This window comes from Leptopilina heterotoma, unplaced genomic scaffold (genome assembly GCF_015476425.1).
Source record: "Leptopilina heterotoma isolate Lh14 unplaced genomic scaffold, ASM1547642v1 Lhet_221, whole genome shotgun sequence".
Taxonomy (NCBI): Eukaryota; Metazoa; Arthropoda; class Insecta; order Hymenoptera; family Figitidae; genus Leptopilina; species Leptopilina heterotoma.
This window is the reverse complement of record NW_025110939.1, coordinates 114,353-134,935: the sequence shown is the minus strand read 5'-3', so window position 1 is coordinate 134,935 and position 20,583 is coordinate 114,353. Positions and strand designations below refer to the sequence as shown.

General features: G+C 31.2%; 1 protein-coding gene across 1 annotated transcript; it reads right to left on the bottom strand.

The window, feature by feature from the left end:
• Positions 1-218: 218 nt before the first annotated feature.
• On the bottom strand, positions 219-1,172 carry LOC122502173 (vegetative cell wall protein gp1-like). The gene has a single exon (XM_043612098.1). The coding sequence runs from the start codon at positions 1,170-1,172 to the stop codon at positions 219-221; it is 954 nt and encodes a 317-aa protein (XP_043468033.1).
• Positions 1,173-20,583: the final 19,411 nt, after the last annotated feature.

Here is a 20,583-nt window from a genome sequence, read left to right as displayed (position 1 = left end):
AAAAAAACCTTAGTATATCAAACCTTTGAACGTAATGTTTAACAAAAAAAACATATTCTAAAAAAAGCTTTGAACTTAATGTTCGACAAAAAAAAAACTTAGTATATCAAACCTTTGAACGTAATGTTTAACAAAAAAAACATATTCTAAAAAAGCTTTGAACTTAATGTTCGACAAAAAAAACTTAGTGTGAAGACAATTGAGAAAAAAAGATGAATTTATCTTAACATTTTAAGGGACTGCCGCAATCGTTGGCGCAAAGTTCCCTTTAGTGGTGGAGGAGGAATGAGAATTGATCTCCTTGCAGCTGAAGCAGCACGTGGCGGTGGCTTTGGAGCGCGAGATGATGATGGCGTTGGAGCATGAGGTGGTGGAATCGGAGCATGAGGTGGTGGCTTTGGAGCGCGAGATGATGATGGCGTTGGAGCACGAGGTGGTGGAATCGGAGCACGAGGTGACGGAATCGGAGCACGAGGTGACGGAATCGGAGCGCGAGGTGGTGGAATCGGAGCATGAGGTGGTGGCTTTGGAGCGCGAGATGATGATGGCGTTGGAGCATGAGGTGGTGGCTTTGGAGCGCGAGATGATGATGGCGTTGGAGCACGAGGTGATGGAATCGGAGCGCGAGGTGGTGGAATCGGAGCATGAGGTGGTGGCTTTGGAGCGCGAGATGATGATGGCGTTGGAGCATGAGGTGGTGGCTTTGGAGCGCGAGATGATGATGGCGTTGGAGCACGAGGTGACGGAATCGGAGCGCGAGGTGGTGGAATCGGAGCATGAGGTGGTGGCTTTGGAGCGCGAGGTGACGGAATCGGAGCACGAGATGACGGAATCGGAGCACGAGGTGACGGAATCGGAGCACGAGATGATGATGGCGTTGGAGCCTGAGATGGTTGGTGGAGCGTTGATACGTGTGCTACACGACGTTTTACTGGAGGAGGATGTTTCTCCGACTCCATAAAATCTGGAATTTGTTGTGCAGGAGGTTGCAAACAAATTTCAGACGGTTGACATGATGTCGTCAATTTTGGTGCGGTTCTTTGACGGATCCAGCCGTCTTTCACAACCGATTGTTCTACAACTGATTGTTGGTCAGGTGGCAGCTGATCCCAGCGCCGTGCTCTCCTGATGAACATCTCCGGGTGTGAAGGGTCGTAACTCATCTCACGCATTCTATCGATTGCCCTTTGAATTTCATTCTAAAAAAATTATATTTTTAAATTATATTATAAGGAAAATATTATTAAATGATCTTATTATTATCCTAAAGTTAACCTCTAAATTTATCACTGGTATTTTTTTTCACAAAATAAACAATTTAAGAAATTTACTTGGCACATAACCTCTAAATGCATCACAGGTATTTTTTCACAAAATAAACAATTTAAGAAATGTACTTGACACATAACCTCTAAATGTATCACACACTGTAAAAAAAAAGGTCTGAATTTTACTGTTTAAAACAGTATAATTACATGATTCTGTAAATATTATTTTACAAAATTATCTGATCTTACTACACTTAATAAATTGCACTGTAAAATTCCAATCCGAATGTGAATTCACTCTACTGAGCATTGGTTTTTTGCCTCGCATACCGAGTATGTAAATTTCATTTTGAATAGGAATTTTACAGTGCAATTTAAAATCGCTCCATAATTTTGTACAATATTAACAAATCTTCTTGAATATTAACCTATTTATACAGTGAAAATACAGAAAAAATGTAAAAATGACACACACAGCATAGGTTTTTTTCCGCACATACGTAGCCAGTAAAATTACAGAATTTTTTTTTCAGTGCAGGTATTTTTTTTCACAAAATAAAGATTTCAAGAAATTCACTTTGGCACATAACCTCTAAATTTATCACTGGAATTTTTTTCACAAAATAAACAATTTAAGAATTTCACTTCGATTCAACACTTGTCACTGGTGTTTTTTTTCACAAAATAAAGATTTCAAGAAATTCACTTTGGCACATAACCTCTAAATTTATCACTGGAATTTTTTTCACAAAATAAACAATTTAAGAATTTCACTTCGATTCAACACTTGTCACTGGTGTTTTTTTTCACAAAATAAACAATTTAAGAAATTCACTTCGATTCAATACTTGTCACTGGTGTTTTTTTTTTCACAAAATAAACAATTTAAGAAATTCACTTCGATTCAATACTTGTCACTGGTGTTTTTTTTCACAAAATAAACAATTTAAGAACTTCACTTCGATTCAATACTTGTCACTGGTGTTTTTTTTCACAAAATAAACAATTTAAGAATTTCACTTCGATTCAATACTTGTCACTGGTGTTTTTTTTTTCACAAAATAAATAATTTAAGAAATTCACTTCGATTCAATACTTGTCACTGGTGTTTTTTTTTCACAAAATAAACAATTTAAGAATTTCACTTCGATTCAATACTTGTCACTGGTGTTTTTTTTCACAAAATAAACAATTTAAGAACTTCACTTCGATTCAATACTTGTCACTGGTGTTTTTTTTTCACAAAATAAACAATTTAAGAATTTCACTTCGATTCAATACTTGTCACTGGTGTTTTTTTTCACAAAATAAACAATTTAAGAACTTCACTTCGATTCAATACTTGTCACTGGTGTTTTTTTTTCACAAAATAAACAATTTAAGAAATTCACTTCGATTCAATACTTGTCACTGGTGTTTTTTTTTCACAAAATAAACAATTTAAGAAATTCACTTCGATTCAATACTTGTCACTGGTGTTTTTTTTCACAAAATAAACAATTTAAGAACTTCACTTCGATTCAATACTTGTCACTGGTGTTTTTTTTCACAAAATAAACAATTTAAGAATTTCACTTCGATTCAATACTTGTCACTGGTGTTTTTTTTTTCACAAAATAAATAATTTAAGAAATTCACTTCGATTCAATACTTGTCACTGGTGTTTTTTTTTCACAAAATAAACAATTTAAGAATTTCACTTCGATTCAATACTTGTCACTGGTGTTTTTTTTCACAAAATAAACAATTTAAGAACTTCACTTCGATTCAATACTTGTCACTGGTGTTTTTTTTTTCACAAAATAAACAATTTAAGAATTTCACTTCGATTCAATACTTGTCACTGGTGTTTTTTTTCACAAAATAAACAATTTAAGAACTTCACTTCGATTCAATACTTGTCACTGGTGTTTTTTTTTCACAAAATAAACAATTTAAGAATTTCACTTCGATTCAATACTTGTCACTGGTGTTTTTTTTCACAAAATAAAGACTCTAATTAACATTGGTATGAAGTTGCAAATTTATTTAGAATTTGAGAATAAATTGAACTTACAATTTCTGTTTGCAGAGCTCGATATTTGCACTGCTCTTCTCCACAGAAACAATAAATTTTTATTATTTTGGAATTCTGTACAAAACAAGAATATATTAATACATACATACTACAAATATATATATATAATTAATAATAATATAATAATAATAATAAAGTAGAAAAATTAGATTACCATGATGATAATGTCACTGAATTTCTATAGTAAAGGTTAGGTTGTCAGGAAACATGGTCGTTGTATCTCAGGGGCGTTATATTCAATATAAAACCTCATCCTTTCACAATATTTACAATTGTTATAATTTTTTAATGATGAACTATGTTTTTTTAATAATTAAAATTTTTAATGTTTTCTTTTTACAATATTAGGTATAAAATTACTTAATAAATATATTAAATAATAAATTTAAAGTATTATGTGAAATCAAATTTAAAAATTCCCGCCACACATTAAACAAGCAGAAAAGTGTGGAAATTACAAACCAATTTTGTCCAAATTGTTCTTGGCGCGAATTTTTAAATTTGATTTCACACAATACTTTATAGTTTTAAGTAATAAATACTTACCTTTAATAATAAACTATTAAAATTAATAAATAATTAATAATAATATTAGTAAATAAAAAATTAATTGAAATTACCTTAATTAAATTAATAGTTTGTAAATAAATATTAATAATAAACAAATGTTTACAATTAATATTTTTTAAATAGTTTTAAGTAATAAATACTTACGTTTAATAATAAACTATTAAAATTAATAGTTAATTAATAATAATATTGGTAAACAAAAAATTAATAATAATATTAGTAAACAAAAAATTAACTGAACTTATCTTAATTAAATAAATAGTTTTTAAATAAATATTAATAATAATTTTTTCACTAATATTAAAAATTTAGTGGCGCCATCTATTGGCTTAACCTTGAACCTTGTCGGCAAAGTAGAACATCCCTTCTAAGCCACTTGAAAGTTTGAAATTAAATTTTTAAATTTCCCGCCAAAGGGGTTTGGAATTTGCAAGTGGCGCCATCTAGCGGTGGCAGCCGGAACTAACTCGGTCGGTAAGGTAGAGCGCACCCTACCAACCACTGATAATGTAGGAATCTACCTTACCGACCTGTCCTGGTGTCCTCATAGCTATACTACTCGTTTTAATCCCGTTTCTAACTCATTTTAAAACGTTTTGCCTTTTAAATAAAACATTTAAAAGTAATATTAAGTAATTGTGCGAATACACGCCGATAAAACAACTGTAAGTATTGGGTAAAGTTAACCATTGTATACCTACCTTTATAGTTAACCTATTCTGATAATAAAATTTCTATAACTCTAAATCTATATTTTTCTTCTATCCTTAATTGAGAATAACGTCATAACAGCTCAAATCTTGAGTGCCTGTTTAAAATTTTATTTTATTTATCATAATCCATTTTAATCCCATTCACAAATAAAAGAAGAATATAATCAACTACGAATATCATTTTATCACATACCACTGAATTCATTAAAAGTTTTAAATAAGTATTTTGATTTTTCATAATTACTTAAAATTATTTATTACAATACTGCATATGAAAATTTATTTAACACCCTTGTTTGTCTACTGCTTGGTTATTATAATATAATTTTAATTTAAGGCTTGATTTATTTTTAAGTTAATTTGTAAGTTTAATTTTAAGTAGTTTCTTAGTCTTTGAGTTTCGACACTTAAATAAAGAAACTAATTATATTATTGCGTGATATTAATCTTAAATTAAATTTAAGTTAGTTTAAGTTGTTCTTTAATGCTTGCAGTTTCAATACTCGCAGGAAAGAACTAATTTCTGAACTAATTCAGCTTCTTTAATGTTTGCAGTTTCAATACTCACAGGAAAGAACTGAATTACACTTAATATCATAAGTTAATATTTTTTTTTGCTAAAATTAAGTTCCAATATTGATGCATGATATTAGTATTAAGCTAAATTTAAGTTAGTTTAAGTTGTTCTTTAATGCTTGCAGTTTCAATACTCGCAGGAAAGAACTAATTTCTGAACTAATTCAGCTTCTTTAATGTTTGCAGTTTCAATACTCACAGGAAAGAACTGAATTATACTTAGTATCATAAGTTAATAATTTACACTTACCTTTAAGTTCCGATATTATTGCATAATATTAATTTTAAGCTAGGTTTAAGTTGTTCTTTGACGCTCGAGTTTCAATACTCGTAAAAAGAACTAAAATAAGCTTAGTATAATAAGTTGATATATTTTTTTTACCAATAATATTTAAGTTACTGTTAAGTAGATAACCAAGTATTAAACAAATGAGTTCGATATTTTTGTACACATGAATCAAGACCCAAGAAAAATCAGGATACGTAAAAAACTTAGAGAAAGAATTATTGAACACACAAGTGGGAAGAGATACAAAGAGAATTATTCCCTAATCTTCCCGAGCTCGAATCCTCAAAACTCGAATGTAAGGAAAAGATAAAATCAATAATAGCCGAATTAGAGAAGGTACTTGCGAGTTTATCGTAACATCTTTTTATGTTTTTAAATAAAACTCACATTAACACAACATTTCCAAAATTAGAAATTGTTACACATTTGACTTTTCCTAAAGGAGAAGTGAATTCCTTAAAATATCCAAAATCAATCCTTGAAGAGTTAACAACAGAATACGATCTATCAAAACCCATTTACTCTCTTCATCATAAAACAGGACCTTCTCATAACAGAATTTTCTTTATAAAATGTATTGTTGAAGATTATTATCAAAATAATTATTTTTGTGAAGTAGGAAACGGTGAAAAAAAAATTAGAAACGCTGAACATTCTGCTGCAAAGAAAATTTTAGAAGCCCTGAATAAAGTATATTATTTTAGTGAACAAAAATCAGAAAATCCAAGTGAAACTTTTGTTATAACTACTCCTATAGAAAATTTCATTTTTCCAAAATTAAAATTATATAAGTGGTCTAATAGTTGCGAATTCTGCTACCAACGAGGACACATTATCTCGTATTGTTATAAATATCGATATAATAAACGCTAAACCAATAAAGAGTGTTTTAAACAATCTTTACTGAAAATAAATTCAATTTAACGAATTGGAATCTATTCAAAAATTTTATCTTTTAAAAATCTTACTGAACTAGATCTTTCAATATAATAATATTTTGTGTACACCCTTAGTTCGTCATAAAAGTCCTACAACTGACGACATACCCATAAACACTAGACAATACCGTTTTCCACCCATCCAAAAGGAGGAAATTGAACGACAAATCGCTAAAATGCTCTCAGAAGAAATAATATCACCTTCCAACTCTCCTTATAACTCCCCATTATGGATAGTACCGAAAAAGCCCGATGCCGAAGGTAATAAAAGATGGCGTCTAGTAATAGATTTTCGAGCCCTTAACTAAAAGACAATAGGGGATGCATATCCATTGCCTAATATTTCGGACATACTCGATAACTTGGGCGATGCTAAGTATTTTTCAACATTTGACCTTGCTTGGGGATTTCACCAAATAGAGACCGATCCGACAGATTGACAGAAAACGGCATTTTCCACACTAAATGGACATTACGAATATATTCGAATGCCATTTGTTTTAAAAAACGCACCTGCAACGTTCCAAAGATTAATGGACCAAGTCCTTAGAGGTCTCCAAAGAGTAGAATTATTTGTCTATTTAGACGATATTGTTGTTTACGCAAAAGATTTAGACGAACATGAAAAGAAAATTAAAAGATTATTTTCTAAATTACAAAAGGCTAATTTAAAACTTCAACCTGAAACATGCAAATTCTTAAAAAGAGAAGTAATTTATTTGGGTCACATAATAAGTAAAGATGGTTTGAAACCTGACCCAAAGAAAATCGAGGCAGTAAGGAATTTTCCTGTACCTCTTAACGTCCGAAATATCAGACAGTTTCTTGGACTTGCAGGATATTACCGTAGATTTATAAAAGACTTCTCTAAGAGAGATAAACCCCTATCTGACTTATTGAAAAAGGAAAAGAGATTTATCTGGACCCCTGAACATGAAGAGGCCTTTACAACCCTTAAAAACGCATTATGTCAAGAACCTATTTTACAATATCCTGATTTTGATAAAACATTTACATTAACAACTGATGCTTCTGATTATGCAATTGGAGCAGTATTAAGCCAAGAGAAAGATGGTTTCGATCACCCAGTAGCTTATTTATCAAGACTTCTAACGGGACCCGAGAAAAATTACTTTACAACCGAGAAGGAATGTCTTGCAGTTTTATACAGTAAGAAAAGCTATCCGTCAGTCATAGGAAAGTATGGGAATCGCATAAGTCTGTCTCACTCCCACTCATGGGATATGACTGACGTGCTAGGTTTTCGTACTGTATGCGGTAAGATACTTTCGTCCTTACTTGTATGGACGTGAATTCATTTTGGTAAGTGATCATGAGCCATTGCGATGGATTGATAGTATTAAAGACCCTGGACAGAGACTTGTAAGATGGCGTTTGAGGGGGGCGCCTACTTTAGAAGGTAAAAAACTGCGTACATTTCAAGAATATTTTTCTCAAACACATTTAAATAAATCGATGCGAGATTTAGTGTATATTTTCTTATATATTTAAACCTTTGAAATATAATTTTTTCATTAAATAAAAATAGAATTTAATAATAAAATAAACGCCATATATATAACGCCTCGCTGCTGAAATTTTCCCATTGCGTACAACCTAGGGTCCACAATTCTTATCTAAAACAAAAAAAAAAATTTTTCTTTAAGGGGATCCCACTTATCGACATTGCAGATCTAAAATGATTAAAAATCTGCAACGACCGTTTCTTGGAAAATATAAGATATTATTACCTATAAATTTGGAAAACTCATTTTTTATCATGAATACACAGGATGAGTATTTTATTTGTTGTAATTATTTGAAAAAAATTATCGTTAGAAAGTTAAATATGGGCAGTTTCCCTGTAACACATCTTTGACTACTAGCTCAAACTGCAACGACCATTTCTCGAAAACAACGAAACAAAATAATTTTTCGATTTGGGAAATTTAATTTTGTAGGAAAATACGGAGAATGAGACTCATTTGCCATTCAGGAATAAATAAAAACTTTATTTTTTGTAAAGTGTATATGTGACAGCTGTTCGGTGGCACTTGATATTTAATTTACTAGCATTAACTTTTCTTTAACAATTGGAACAAAATAAATGTCTCTCATTGTGTGTCTTTCATCACTAATGAATTTTTACTCGAAAAGAAAACATTATATTTTATTGTTGCTAATTTAAAGCTAAAAATAATCAAAATTGGTCAGTTTTGGAACCTTTGGCGCCACCTCTTGATTCTATGAACTACTAAAAGCTGTCACATGTGTTCTTCTTGTTGTAAATTGCTATACAAAACAGTTTACATAAATTAAAGTTTTTTATTGTTGTTTTCATATGTAATGAATCTTATTATGTGTATTTTTTATTAAAATTAAGTTTGCTAAATGGAAAAATTATTTTGTTTTGTTGTTTTCAAGAAAAGGTCGTTGCAGTTTGGGCTCTTGGAAACTGACCATATTTAATTTTCTAACAATATATTTTTTTTAATAATTACAACAAATAAAATACTCATCCTATGTATTTATAATAAAAATGACTTTTACAAATTTATAGGTCAAAATTCCTTATATTTTTCAAGAAACGGTCGTTGCAGATTTTTAACCATTTTTGATCTGCATTGTCGGTATGTGGGATCCCCTTAAATATACATTATTGCCTTCTGTATGAATTAAAAGATTTCAGTAGAAAGTAAAAACTGAAATTTTTACATGACTTTTAAAAAAAATGTAATTTTTGCCAAAAAAATCTCATTTTTTCTTTAAAAGAAAGCATTAAATTTAATTCTATCAAAAACAAATTTAATTCATACAGAAGAGACACTCTTTATCTTCAAAACAAGCCCAAATAGACCTTAATCGGTTGATTAGATTTTTGTCTATCGTGTACGCAAACTACAAAAACAGTGTTTTGAGAAAAACGCGTTTAAAGATTGAAAAACATATAAATGCTGTTTCGCGGCCTCGATGAACGACTATTTTTTTATGTGTAGCTCTTGGATAAGAAGACATTTTACTGATAAATGGTAATTTTAATGATAGGTGTAATAGTAGAAAAGCGCGACAAATTATGAAAAATATTAGAGACCGCGAGTGGAATCGCGCGCCAGGCCAAGCGCCAGGCCACGCGCTTTATTGTGTTCTACAAGCTGTTACTCGAAAAATACTTTGTATTTTGACGTACTATTTTAAGAGCATATTCTCTTATAGTTGTACTTTCAGTTAAGACAACTTTTAAAAAATCGATTTTTTTGACCCGATAAAGTAGGCGCCCCCCTTAAAGTTAAGAGATTATCAATATTCTTTTAAATATAAACCAGGAAAACTCAATTGTAATGCAGACGCATTATCAAGAAACCCTATTACAACTAACGACGATTCACATTAAAAAATTTTTGTAGTGACACGATCAGGTAAGACATCTTTAGACCAACCAACTACATCAAGTAAAAATACTACTGATGAAAATAAAGACATTAATAAACCTAGCACGTCTCGTACCACCAAACAAATTCAAAAACCAAAAATATTTGTAAATCCTAAACCTGGTTTTAAACCAACCATTGTCGCTTCAACTTCCGCACCTTATTTACAAACTGTGCAAAAGAGTGCAAAAAACCGACCGTCATACCAACCAAAGCTAGGACCAAAAACTTCTTTTCTTAAACCGCCAACTAAATTTAATATTAGTTCTATTGCAACAAGACAACACCCCCGTAAAGCAAAAGAAAATATTGTAATACAAAAGGATAGCACTGACAACGAAGATGATAATCAGGAAGACGAAGAATCTGAATCTGATGAAAAATCAACAGAATCAAATATCCATGTTCCCATTTGGAGGATAAAACAAAGCGTTCTCCCAAGTCTAAATCTTACTTCAGATTCTACTAAATTTCCTACTCCGCTCAAAAGTGCTCCACCACAATACGTTACGGACCCCTTTTTCCAAAATGAATTAGAACAAACCCAAGAGCAAAATGAACCAATAATAGAAGCAGAAATTGAGCCTATACACTGAGAAGGGCCCCCACAAAGTGACTCTGACAGCGAAAACGAAGACGAAATACAATCTACTAACAAATCAATTTTAAATAAAACACGACAACAATGAAGAGACGAACTCCAAAAATCTTTTGAAAAATTTAATATATTCTTAAAAGAACATGAAAATATTTTAGAAAAGGAAACCGACTATGATCCATTGTGAAGCTCTATCTGAAGGAGAGAAAAATGAAGAATTACTATCAGCTCTTGAAAATTTAGACCCTTACGACACGGAAGATGAAGATGAAGAACTAGAAAGACGAATTGAAAAATTAGTAAAAAGAACTGAACAAATAACTGCACTAAACACCGGAAAAGAAATTCCCCCCATTCAAATACAAAATAAAGACACTGACAAAATTGACCAAGATAAAGATATAGAGTCACAATCTACATCAACTACATTCTCCCGAGAATTAACGACTCCTTCTACTGCTATTTAACCTACAGCTAGATCTACACCTTTTACTGCAGGACTTTCTCTACCCCACATTAAACCAGAGGAAGATGAAGAAATTAATATTACAGTAAAACCCAAAGAAAAACAACCACGAAAATTATAAATGCAAGAAATTCCAGAAATAAATGAAACGGAACCTTTACCTTAAGTGATAGAAACACCTAAACTCATTACTTCACATTCACCTCAACCAGATAGAATTACAAACGAAATAAACAATGATTGTGACGTTCTTACAAAAGGTTTTTATGCAAGAAACATAACTGTCCAAAGTTGTAGAGAAAACCTCACTTACAAACGCGATAATTACATTTATTTAACTTCTGCTAATTGTGAACTTTTAACACTAATTGATAAATTATTGATAGATCTAGGAATACAATACAAGATAATTTATCGAAATGTTGTATCGCTGTGCCACTCCCTGACATTAAAACGAATACTATAGCGCATGCTATGGCTAGAAATTTATTTGCCCAATTTGGTGCCCCACGAGCAATATTAACCGATAAAGGAGGAAGCTTTGTCAGCAAATTAATAAACCATCTCTGCCGCAGTTTTGGAGTGAAACAGTTTACTAAATCAGGTTACCGACCACAATTAAATGGATCACTAGAACGAAGTCACACAGTCCTCGTAGAATTTATAAAACATTACTCTAATCATTACGATGACTGGGATTGTCTTATTCCTTTTGCGATGTTTTCCTATAATACGTCAGTACATGAAGGTACAAATTTTACTCCTTATGAATTAATTTTTGGAAACGTTGCAAGAGCATCAACTGCTTTTCCTCCAGATGAAAAACTAGTAATATACGGAACCTATCTTCGAGAATTAATTACACGTCTTAACGAAATAAAATTAATAGCTGCTAAAAATTTAATTCAAGCAAAAGGACGTTCTAAAATAAAATACGACAAATACTGTAACGAGTTTCAAGGTAAAATTGGAGATTCAGCTTACATTTTAAAAGAACCTAGAACTCATAAATTCGAAAAGAGATACCATGGACCCTATAAAATAATTGATATAACTGATAAAAATATGTCATTCTTGAAGGAGAAGAAGGGCAACGTTTTCAAAAACACATGGACAAAATAAAAATTGCTCATAACTAAAATTGAATACAAGACAGTAAAATTAATCATTAATAAACAATAAATTAATGAATCCAACATCTAAAAGGAAACTCTAAAAATTTTTATCTCAAGTATTGCTATCTTATAGACAGCACTGACCATACTAACAAATTAATAATAATAATTACCCCCATTTTAATTTTGTAAATCCTTATTTTCAGCCATTATGAACGAACAAGATCCCGATCTTGTATTGGATCCCGAAAAAACCAAAATATTCGAAAGTTTACAACTTGAACAACTGAATACAGAAGAAATAAAATTTTCAATCCAGATAATCAAAAATTACATCTATCTCCTAGGAAATACTGATTTCAGAACACTTATGGAGCATAGAATAAGTACAAAAAATGAGAAAATATTTAAAAGATCCTATAAAAAGATCACAGAATACACTGCTCTGCAACAAGCAAACATATTTGATCGAATGAATACCCTTCTCTCAATGAAAGTAATTACACCATCCGATTCAAAGTTTAATAACGAAGTAATCTTGTCTCGACAAATAATATCCGATTTCAACGAACCACAATGGCGAATAATCATACCCTTTATGACTTTAAGTCGAAAAATTATTTCGGACATACCAAATTTCCAAAAGCTTCCAACAATTAAAGGAATGTTAAACACCAACACATACTTTACTATTTTAGAAATGGAAGAATTATATGGTTACATAAGTATTAATAAAGAAGACGCGTCAAAAACTGCATTTACTACTCTAGTCGGAAAATATCAGTTTAATTCTCTTTCTCCATCAATAAAAGGTTCTCAAGTAACATTTTTAAATTTGCTACGGCGAATATTTACAAAATGGAAAGAAGATAATATTATTTTCCTTCCCCTAGGAATAATAATAGCTAGTCCAACCTTCGACGAACACAGAAGAGTACTAACCAATGTTTTCCTCGCATTATTGTACCAAATCATCCCAATTGATCCTAATAAGATTAAACTATTCCAATCAGTTGCTAATTGCGTTGAATTTTTAAATCATGCTATGTCAATTCAAATTTTGATCGAAAAACCATCAAAATATAAAGGAAAACTGCTACTACAAATAAAATTACAAAAAAACGAATTCGAAACCTGTCTCTATAAATATCACGCTCACCATCTCGTTCCTATTACAAGTTCCTCTAGAATATACACTGGACCGGAAATTTTGTATGATTATCATGAAAAAAGAAGCCTTGCTATTATACATAGTGCAAGAAGATATAAACATCTTATAAATAACAATCCTATATTTTTCTTTGATAAAAATAATAACTCACAGTGGTTAGAAACTATATCAAAGGGATTTACACGTATACAATGGCTACTGGATTTGGAAAATATGAATTGGAACTATGTAAACTCTAACGAAGAAAAACTTCTGTTTAACGAAAATTAACCTCAAATCACTTAAAGAATACTAACCTCTAAATAGCCTTATAAAAAAATAAAAATCTTTAAATTCCAGATAACCATGGAACAAAATCACCCTCCATTGACAGAGGAATATATAAGAATATTCGGTGATTTTGAAACAGAAAGATTGAGTTCAGAGGAAGCTGGTTTTGTAACAAAATTAATAACATCTTACTATCAATTGTTTGCTCACTACTCGTTTGAGCCCTTTTCACATATACAACACCAGATCTTCACCAAAACTAATATACCAATTATTACTACAATCAATTCACCAGATTCATATACAATTGAACAAAAACAAGACCTGTTTTCACAGTTGTGTTATTTATCACTAGCAGAAATAATCACACCATCAAACTCTACTCACGCAAATAAAATCAACGTAAATTTCGTATGAACATCACATGTGAGAAGATTTACTTGGATGTTTTCTACAGACTACACACGACTTAACAAAAGGATAATAGTACCAAACTATCTTAACAAGAATCCTGAACAAATTCGACACAAAATAAATGAAAATACTGAAATATCAATCTTCGATTTAACAGATCTTTATTCAAGAATCGAAATCCATCCCAATGACACACATAAAACAGCAATTGTCACACCACACAGGTCTCCTCAGAGGTGGGCAAGTTATTCGAAAATGTAACGCTACAAACTTGGTGGGGAGTTGTTCTAAACAACTTCCAGAGTCCAAATTTTCAAACCCATAAATCGTACCTGATCCTCTTTTCGAATCATCTCTTTTACAGATAGTCGGAAACTTGAAAATGTATTATCTTAATGTGGGAGCTTTGATTCAGAAGACTGCTGATTTTTAGTTATTAAAAATTTTTTAGACCAAGATTTTATAGATAGTTATGTTCATGATTTTAAGAAAAGTGGGGATAGGGGAGAGTGGGGCAAGACGGGGTACTTAAGGTTTAAAGCGCAAAAAAACGAAAATTATCGAATACATATTTTATTATTTTATTTAATAACCATCTTTGGGAATCAGTCTTTAGTAATAAAGGAGCACAAAGGCCATCTGTTTCTTAAAAAATCATAAAATTAATAATATGGAAAAAATTGCAAATCTCCTCATCTTGAATCACCGGCGCAGTACTAAAATAGCAACCTATTTCTGTCGACAAATTTTACAAGTAAAGGTTGCATCTTCATCTTCGTCATCGACACCAGCACAACTGCACAAAGCCCATTGGCCGCAGACAGAACAAGCAGCCCAGCCTTTATTTGAGTCTAAATAATAATCATTACAATTTATAAAGACAAAATGTATTTTCCACTTCACCATTTCTAATTATTGATTTAACCTGACAAGCTTTTTTTTCTTTTTGGTCACTCTTATTTTATTCAGTCTTGATTAAAGTAGTTTTCTTAACTTCCCTTATTTCTCTTTTCCTTTGCTTCATTTGTGTACCCCGTCTTGTCCCACTCTTCCCTACCCTATCTTGCCTGCACCTACGAAATTGAATAAAATGCTTAATTACTACAATTTACGATTCAACAAAGAATAAAACATATGCTTCCCTTCTTCTGTAACCCTTGCCAGTTATAAAAAATTTTATATAGTTTATTAACCGTTATTATTAAATAATAAACACCTCCTAAAAAAAAGTGAAAAATTCACAAGAAAATCGTAGAAAACAGTTTTTTTAGTAAAACAGGTAAAAGATTTGTTCTCATGGCTTTTAGGTTTTGTAAACAAGAAACTATCGTCTCGGTGTAGTATTATGTAAAATATAATCGCGATTGGTTAATTCGTTTGTTAAATAGGGCCGGTACCCCGTCTTCCCCCACTCTCCTCTATAAGTCTCAAAAATCACTTTTTAGTTTTTGTAAATACAACTGAGCACCTGGATCGTAGAAGGGCACGTAAATTTTTCTCGGCCGAAATCGAAATCCCCTGGACACTCAAAATTCAACTTCTGAATTTAGACATTTTAAATATACATCTTTATAGAAAATTTCATTGCGCATATTTTTTTCTTATGAAATTTTTTTGTATCTATTACCGTTTTCGAAATATTTGAGAAAAATTGATTTTTTGAAAACTGCAAATTTAATGACATTTTTCACTTCAACTCGCGATAATTCAGATGATTTTAAATATATTTTTCAATGTACCAAAAAAGAAAATACGTCTAAAGATATTCTACGAATGATAAAAAAGGAAAAAAATTATTTTTTTTATAAACAAAATTGTTTATTAATTTTTTTCTTTATTAATGTAAAAAACATAAAATACAATCTTCTCGGCTCTCGTTTAACGGGCGAATTTTAAGTAACAAAGAACTTTTAGTGAGAAAGTTGTTCATTATGGACCAAAGAAGTTTTCTGGAAAATCACAGGGTTAATAATTAATTAGTGTTGAAATGGTGAATGTTTAAAGTTGATACCGTCCGAACGTGTGGCACGCGCGATGGCCATAACCTATGAAACGACACTCTCAAGCCTCCCAAGCACCTGTTACGAGTGACGCGTGCTACACATTCGGACGGTATCAACTTTAAACATTCACCATTTCAACACTAATAAATTATTAACCCTGTGACTTTCCAGAAAACTTCTTTGGTCCATAATGAACAATTTTCTCACTGAAAGTTCTTTGTTACTTAAAATTCACCCGTGAAACGAGAGCCGTGAAGATTGTATTTTATGTTTTTTACATTAATAAAGAAAAAATTAACAACAATTTTGTTTATAAAGAAAATAACTTTTTTCCTTTTTTATCATTCGTAGAATATCTTTAGACGTATTTTCTTTTTTGGTACATTGAAAAATATATTTAAAATCATCTGAATTATCGCAAGTTGAAGTGAAAAATGTCATTAAATTTGCAGTTTTCAAAAAATCAATTTTTCTCAAATATTTCGAAAACGGTTATAGATACAAAAAAATTTTATAAGAAAAAAATATGCGCAATGAAATTTTCTATAAGGATGTGTATTTAAAATATTAAAATTCAGAAATTGAATTTTAAGTGTCTAGGGGACTTCGATTTCGGCCGAGAAAAATTTACGTGCCCTTCTACGATCCAGGTGCTCAACTGTTTTAAAAAATGATTGGATTGGTTTAAAATTTGTTGCTCAGGGGTTTCAGGGTCGCTGATTGCGAATATGATGTCAAAATAAAAAAATCTGTGGACAAATTCCAAATCAGCGACCCCGAAATCCCGCGAGTAACGAGTTTCAGGCAAATTGAATCGATTTTTAAAAGTCGATCGCCATATTGGATCCAACATTTTGAGTTTTAAAAATCTGACGTCATATTCGTAATCAGCGATCCCGAAAACCCCCGAGTAACAAATTCTTAGCGAATACAATCATTTTTTAAAATAGTTGTATTTAGGTCAATTTGTATGCAGGACAACTGTTGAAAAATTAATTTTGACAGTTAATTTAGTTTGTTGTTGGCAATATCGCTAAATTTTTGTAAAGTAGAGGGTTCAAGCTTTAATTTAACTCATATGACAAGTCTCTAGCACGTCGGATTTACCTAGTAGAAATTTTCAAAAACTACTAAGAAATGATTTTTGGGTATTTTACCCGCAATTTTCTCAAAATCCTGACGTGATGGGAGGTTTTTGTTAAATGTTAATTCGGATTTAGCGCACCGAAATCTTCGGTAAATGACTTCTCGATCTCAGACAACGGAAATTTTTATTTTTTTGCAGGCTTTTGAAATTATATATATATATATATATATACTAGGGGGGCTTCGCCCCCCTGCGCGCCAACCCCCTAACTATTTTTAATATTTATTTTAATTTTTAAAATCATGTTATCTTAATATGATGGCATAGTAATGAGTTAGAGTAAATTATAACAGGAGATATTAAAAAAGATAACTAATATAGAGAATTCTACTTTACGGAAGTAATTACTATAGTGTCAACTTTTTCAAGTATGACACTCCTCATAGTAAATTTGATAATTCTTTTTTCTCAGTGTCAAAAGTATTAGTGGGCTCCTTTTTACCTGCAGTTGACATAAATGTTGACGTAATGTAAGGGCCATTAGGGGCTGTCCATAAATTACGTAAGTCATTTTTTGGGTACATTTGACCCCCTTCCTCCCTCGTAAGATATTTTACATACATTAGCGCCATTTTTCCTATTGTTCGCAAGATCTTGCTGACCCCCCTCCCCCCTAAATGTCTTACGTTATTTATGGACGGACTAAAGATTTCGACGTAAAATAATAGAAGTTTGTGGGCTTCATTTCTACCCGTAGGTCAAAACTGACCTTAAAATTGACCTAAATTTTAAGAAAATATCAGATCAGAGGGAGATTTCTAGTCAAATTTTAACTTGTAGGAAAAAACTGCCATTAAAATTAAAGTACATTTTGAGGACAGAAAAATAATTTTAACAGAATTTAAAAAAAAATATGTGAATTTATAACATCTTTTATTGATTAAAGCTTAATATTGAAATTTAGGTCAAACTTCTTTTAACCAATAGGTCGAAAATTCCGTCAAACTTTAATATAAGGGTACCACTTTTTAAAAAATCCTAATAAATTTGCGTTTTTTATGTAGAGGCTAAAAAATATGTCAAATTTGACCTAAATTTTAAGGAAAGGTCAGGTTAGAGGAAGTTTTTTCGACAATTTTTGCGGTGTAGATGAAAACTGACCTTAAAATTGACCTAATTTTTGAGGGCAGAGGGAATTGTTCGTCAATTTTTTCCGCTTAGGTCAAAACTGCCCTTAAAATTGACCTACATTTTGAGGGCAGAGGGAATTGTTTGTCAATTTTTTACCTGTAGGTTAAATCTGCCCTTAAAATTGACATAAATTTTACGGGCAGAATAAAACGCAATTTTTAACGCTTAGGTCAAAACTGCCCTTAAAATTGAACTAAATTTTGAAAGCAGAGCGATAAGTTTGTCAATTTTTAACTTTAAGTCATAACTACTCTTAAAATTGACTTAAATTTTGAGGGCAGAGGGGTTAGTTTGTTAGTTTTTTACCTGTAGGTTGAATCTGCCCTTAAAATTGACCTAAATTTTGAGTAATTTTGACCTGTAGGTTAAAACTGCCCTTAAATTGACCTGAATTTAGGTCAAATATAACTTGTTTCTGACGATGGACCTACCTTGACAGTGGCCCAACCTTGACTATGTTCCCCCCTACTATAAGGGTCCCTTAAAACTTTCTGAAACAGCGGCGGCGGCGATATGATTTTATATTAAAAGGGATAGATATATTCATATATGTAGCACTTTAACATGTGACAGACGTGTCCAAATTCAAAAAATCAAAAAATTTTTTGTAGCGTTACATTTCAGAATAACCTGCCCACCTCTGAGGAGACCTGTGACCAATCGGAAGCTTTGAATTCAAAAGATTGATTCCAACGTTAAAAGGATCCGAAATAACATTTTATAAATTTTTTGATATTATTTTTGAAAATGATTTAATACACGACATAATATTGTATCCAAAGGGTATAATTGTGACAAGTAAAAATAAGAAGGAACATATTGAGACCATATCAACGATATTTTTAAAATTCGCTCTAAATGGAATTTCAATTCAAGCATCAAATTGTAAACTCTTTTTGGACAAGGTCGACGCACATGATTACATGGATTCCCAAATTGAACCTTACAACACAGTACCAATACCAAATCCTTCTTATAACGGGCAACTAATGTTACATTTTCGAATTTTCGAAAATTATTTCAAAGTCATTCTTATCGAATACTCTGATCGCCGAATTAATGTAATTTAACAGTCCAAACGAAAATTCCAACATTCGGAAACATTATAAAACGAAGAAGGAAAAATCTGTCTAGCATTAGTTCATGCAAGAAGAAGATTTAATCAATTTATTGGAGAAAACGATATACTGCTTCCAAATGGACAAAACGCATTAAATTGGCTAAGTGAAATTGAGCTTACAAATACAAGGATTAACCATTGGAGATATAAATTGCAGACCTCAGAATGGATCATATGCCAGAACAATTAAAAAAATAAACAAATAAATAAAAAAAATACAGGACAATAATAATAAATTAAATTAAAACAAAATTTTTACCAACGAACTAACTATATTTTCCTAAAACTATACAATACTACTAAAATCTGAACTTATAATAAAATAAAAAGAAATGAACATATATATATGTATGTATAAAAATGAAATAAAATTTTAGAATAAAGGGAAAAAAAATTCCCTAATCTTAAGCGAAAAATTTAAACACGACGGCGTTTCATTCCATTTTTTAAACATCCCCTACGTAAGCAATTACTACAATGCCTTGGGCTCCAAAACACAGTGTTGTTTACTCGCGATCGCTAAAAATAAGTAAATAAAAAAATTAATTTTTTTAAAATATTTTTATGGATATATGTGAATATATGTGGATGCATATATGTGTGTATGTATGTTTATGTACATTAAATAAAAAAAAAATCTCTTACTAATTTCCAAGAAATAGAGTCCTTAGTACCATCTGATGAATAAGTTTCCACCAGCACCCGAATTAATGATTTGGTGTCAGCTTGCCATTCTAAACCTTCCAAACCATAACGACCTTCTTCCAATTTTGAGATATCACAAATAGTAGCAGGAAACCCCGGTTTAAGAATCTTTTTATGTTCCCTTTTTACTTTAATGTCTGAAGGATGAGGCACACCAACCTAAAATATTTTTTTTTATTTTTATAAAAAAACACATATACACACAAATATTGACATACATATATTTCAAACATAAATACAATGCATACTGGCTTCCAATATCCACGGTAGGAAATAGGTTGAAAAGGACTTAATTTAATATACTCCTCACACCATTGAATTGGTCCGTCCACCTGAAATGGACGTTCCTCCCACGGATCACCTGAACTCCGATTTCGTGCTCGATCTGGGCCGGACCACTCGCCCCATTCTCCCACATAAGAAATAGTGCTAAAATTAGATAACAATTAACACTCTAAAAATAAATTTTTTTTAATAATCACTTTATAAAATAAGATAAATATTGAACAAATTTGCGAAATAATTATCAATAAATAATAAAAGATCATTTTTGTGCATTTCTAAATAATCATTTTATTTATCTT

Coding starts and splice junctions, on each gene's coding strand:
- LOC122502173 (XM_043612098.1), bottom strand. CDS start 1,172: ATGCGTGAGATGAGTTACGACCCTTCACACCCGGAGATGTTCATCAGG.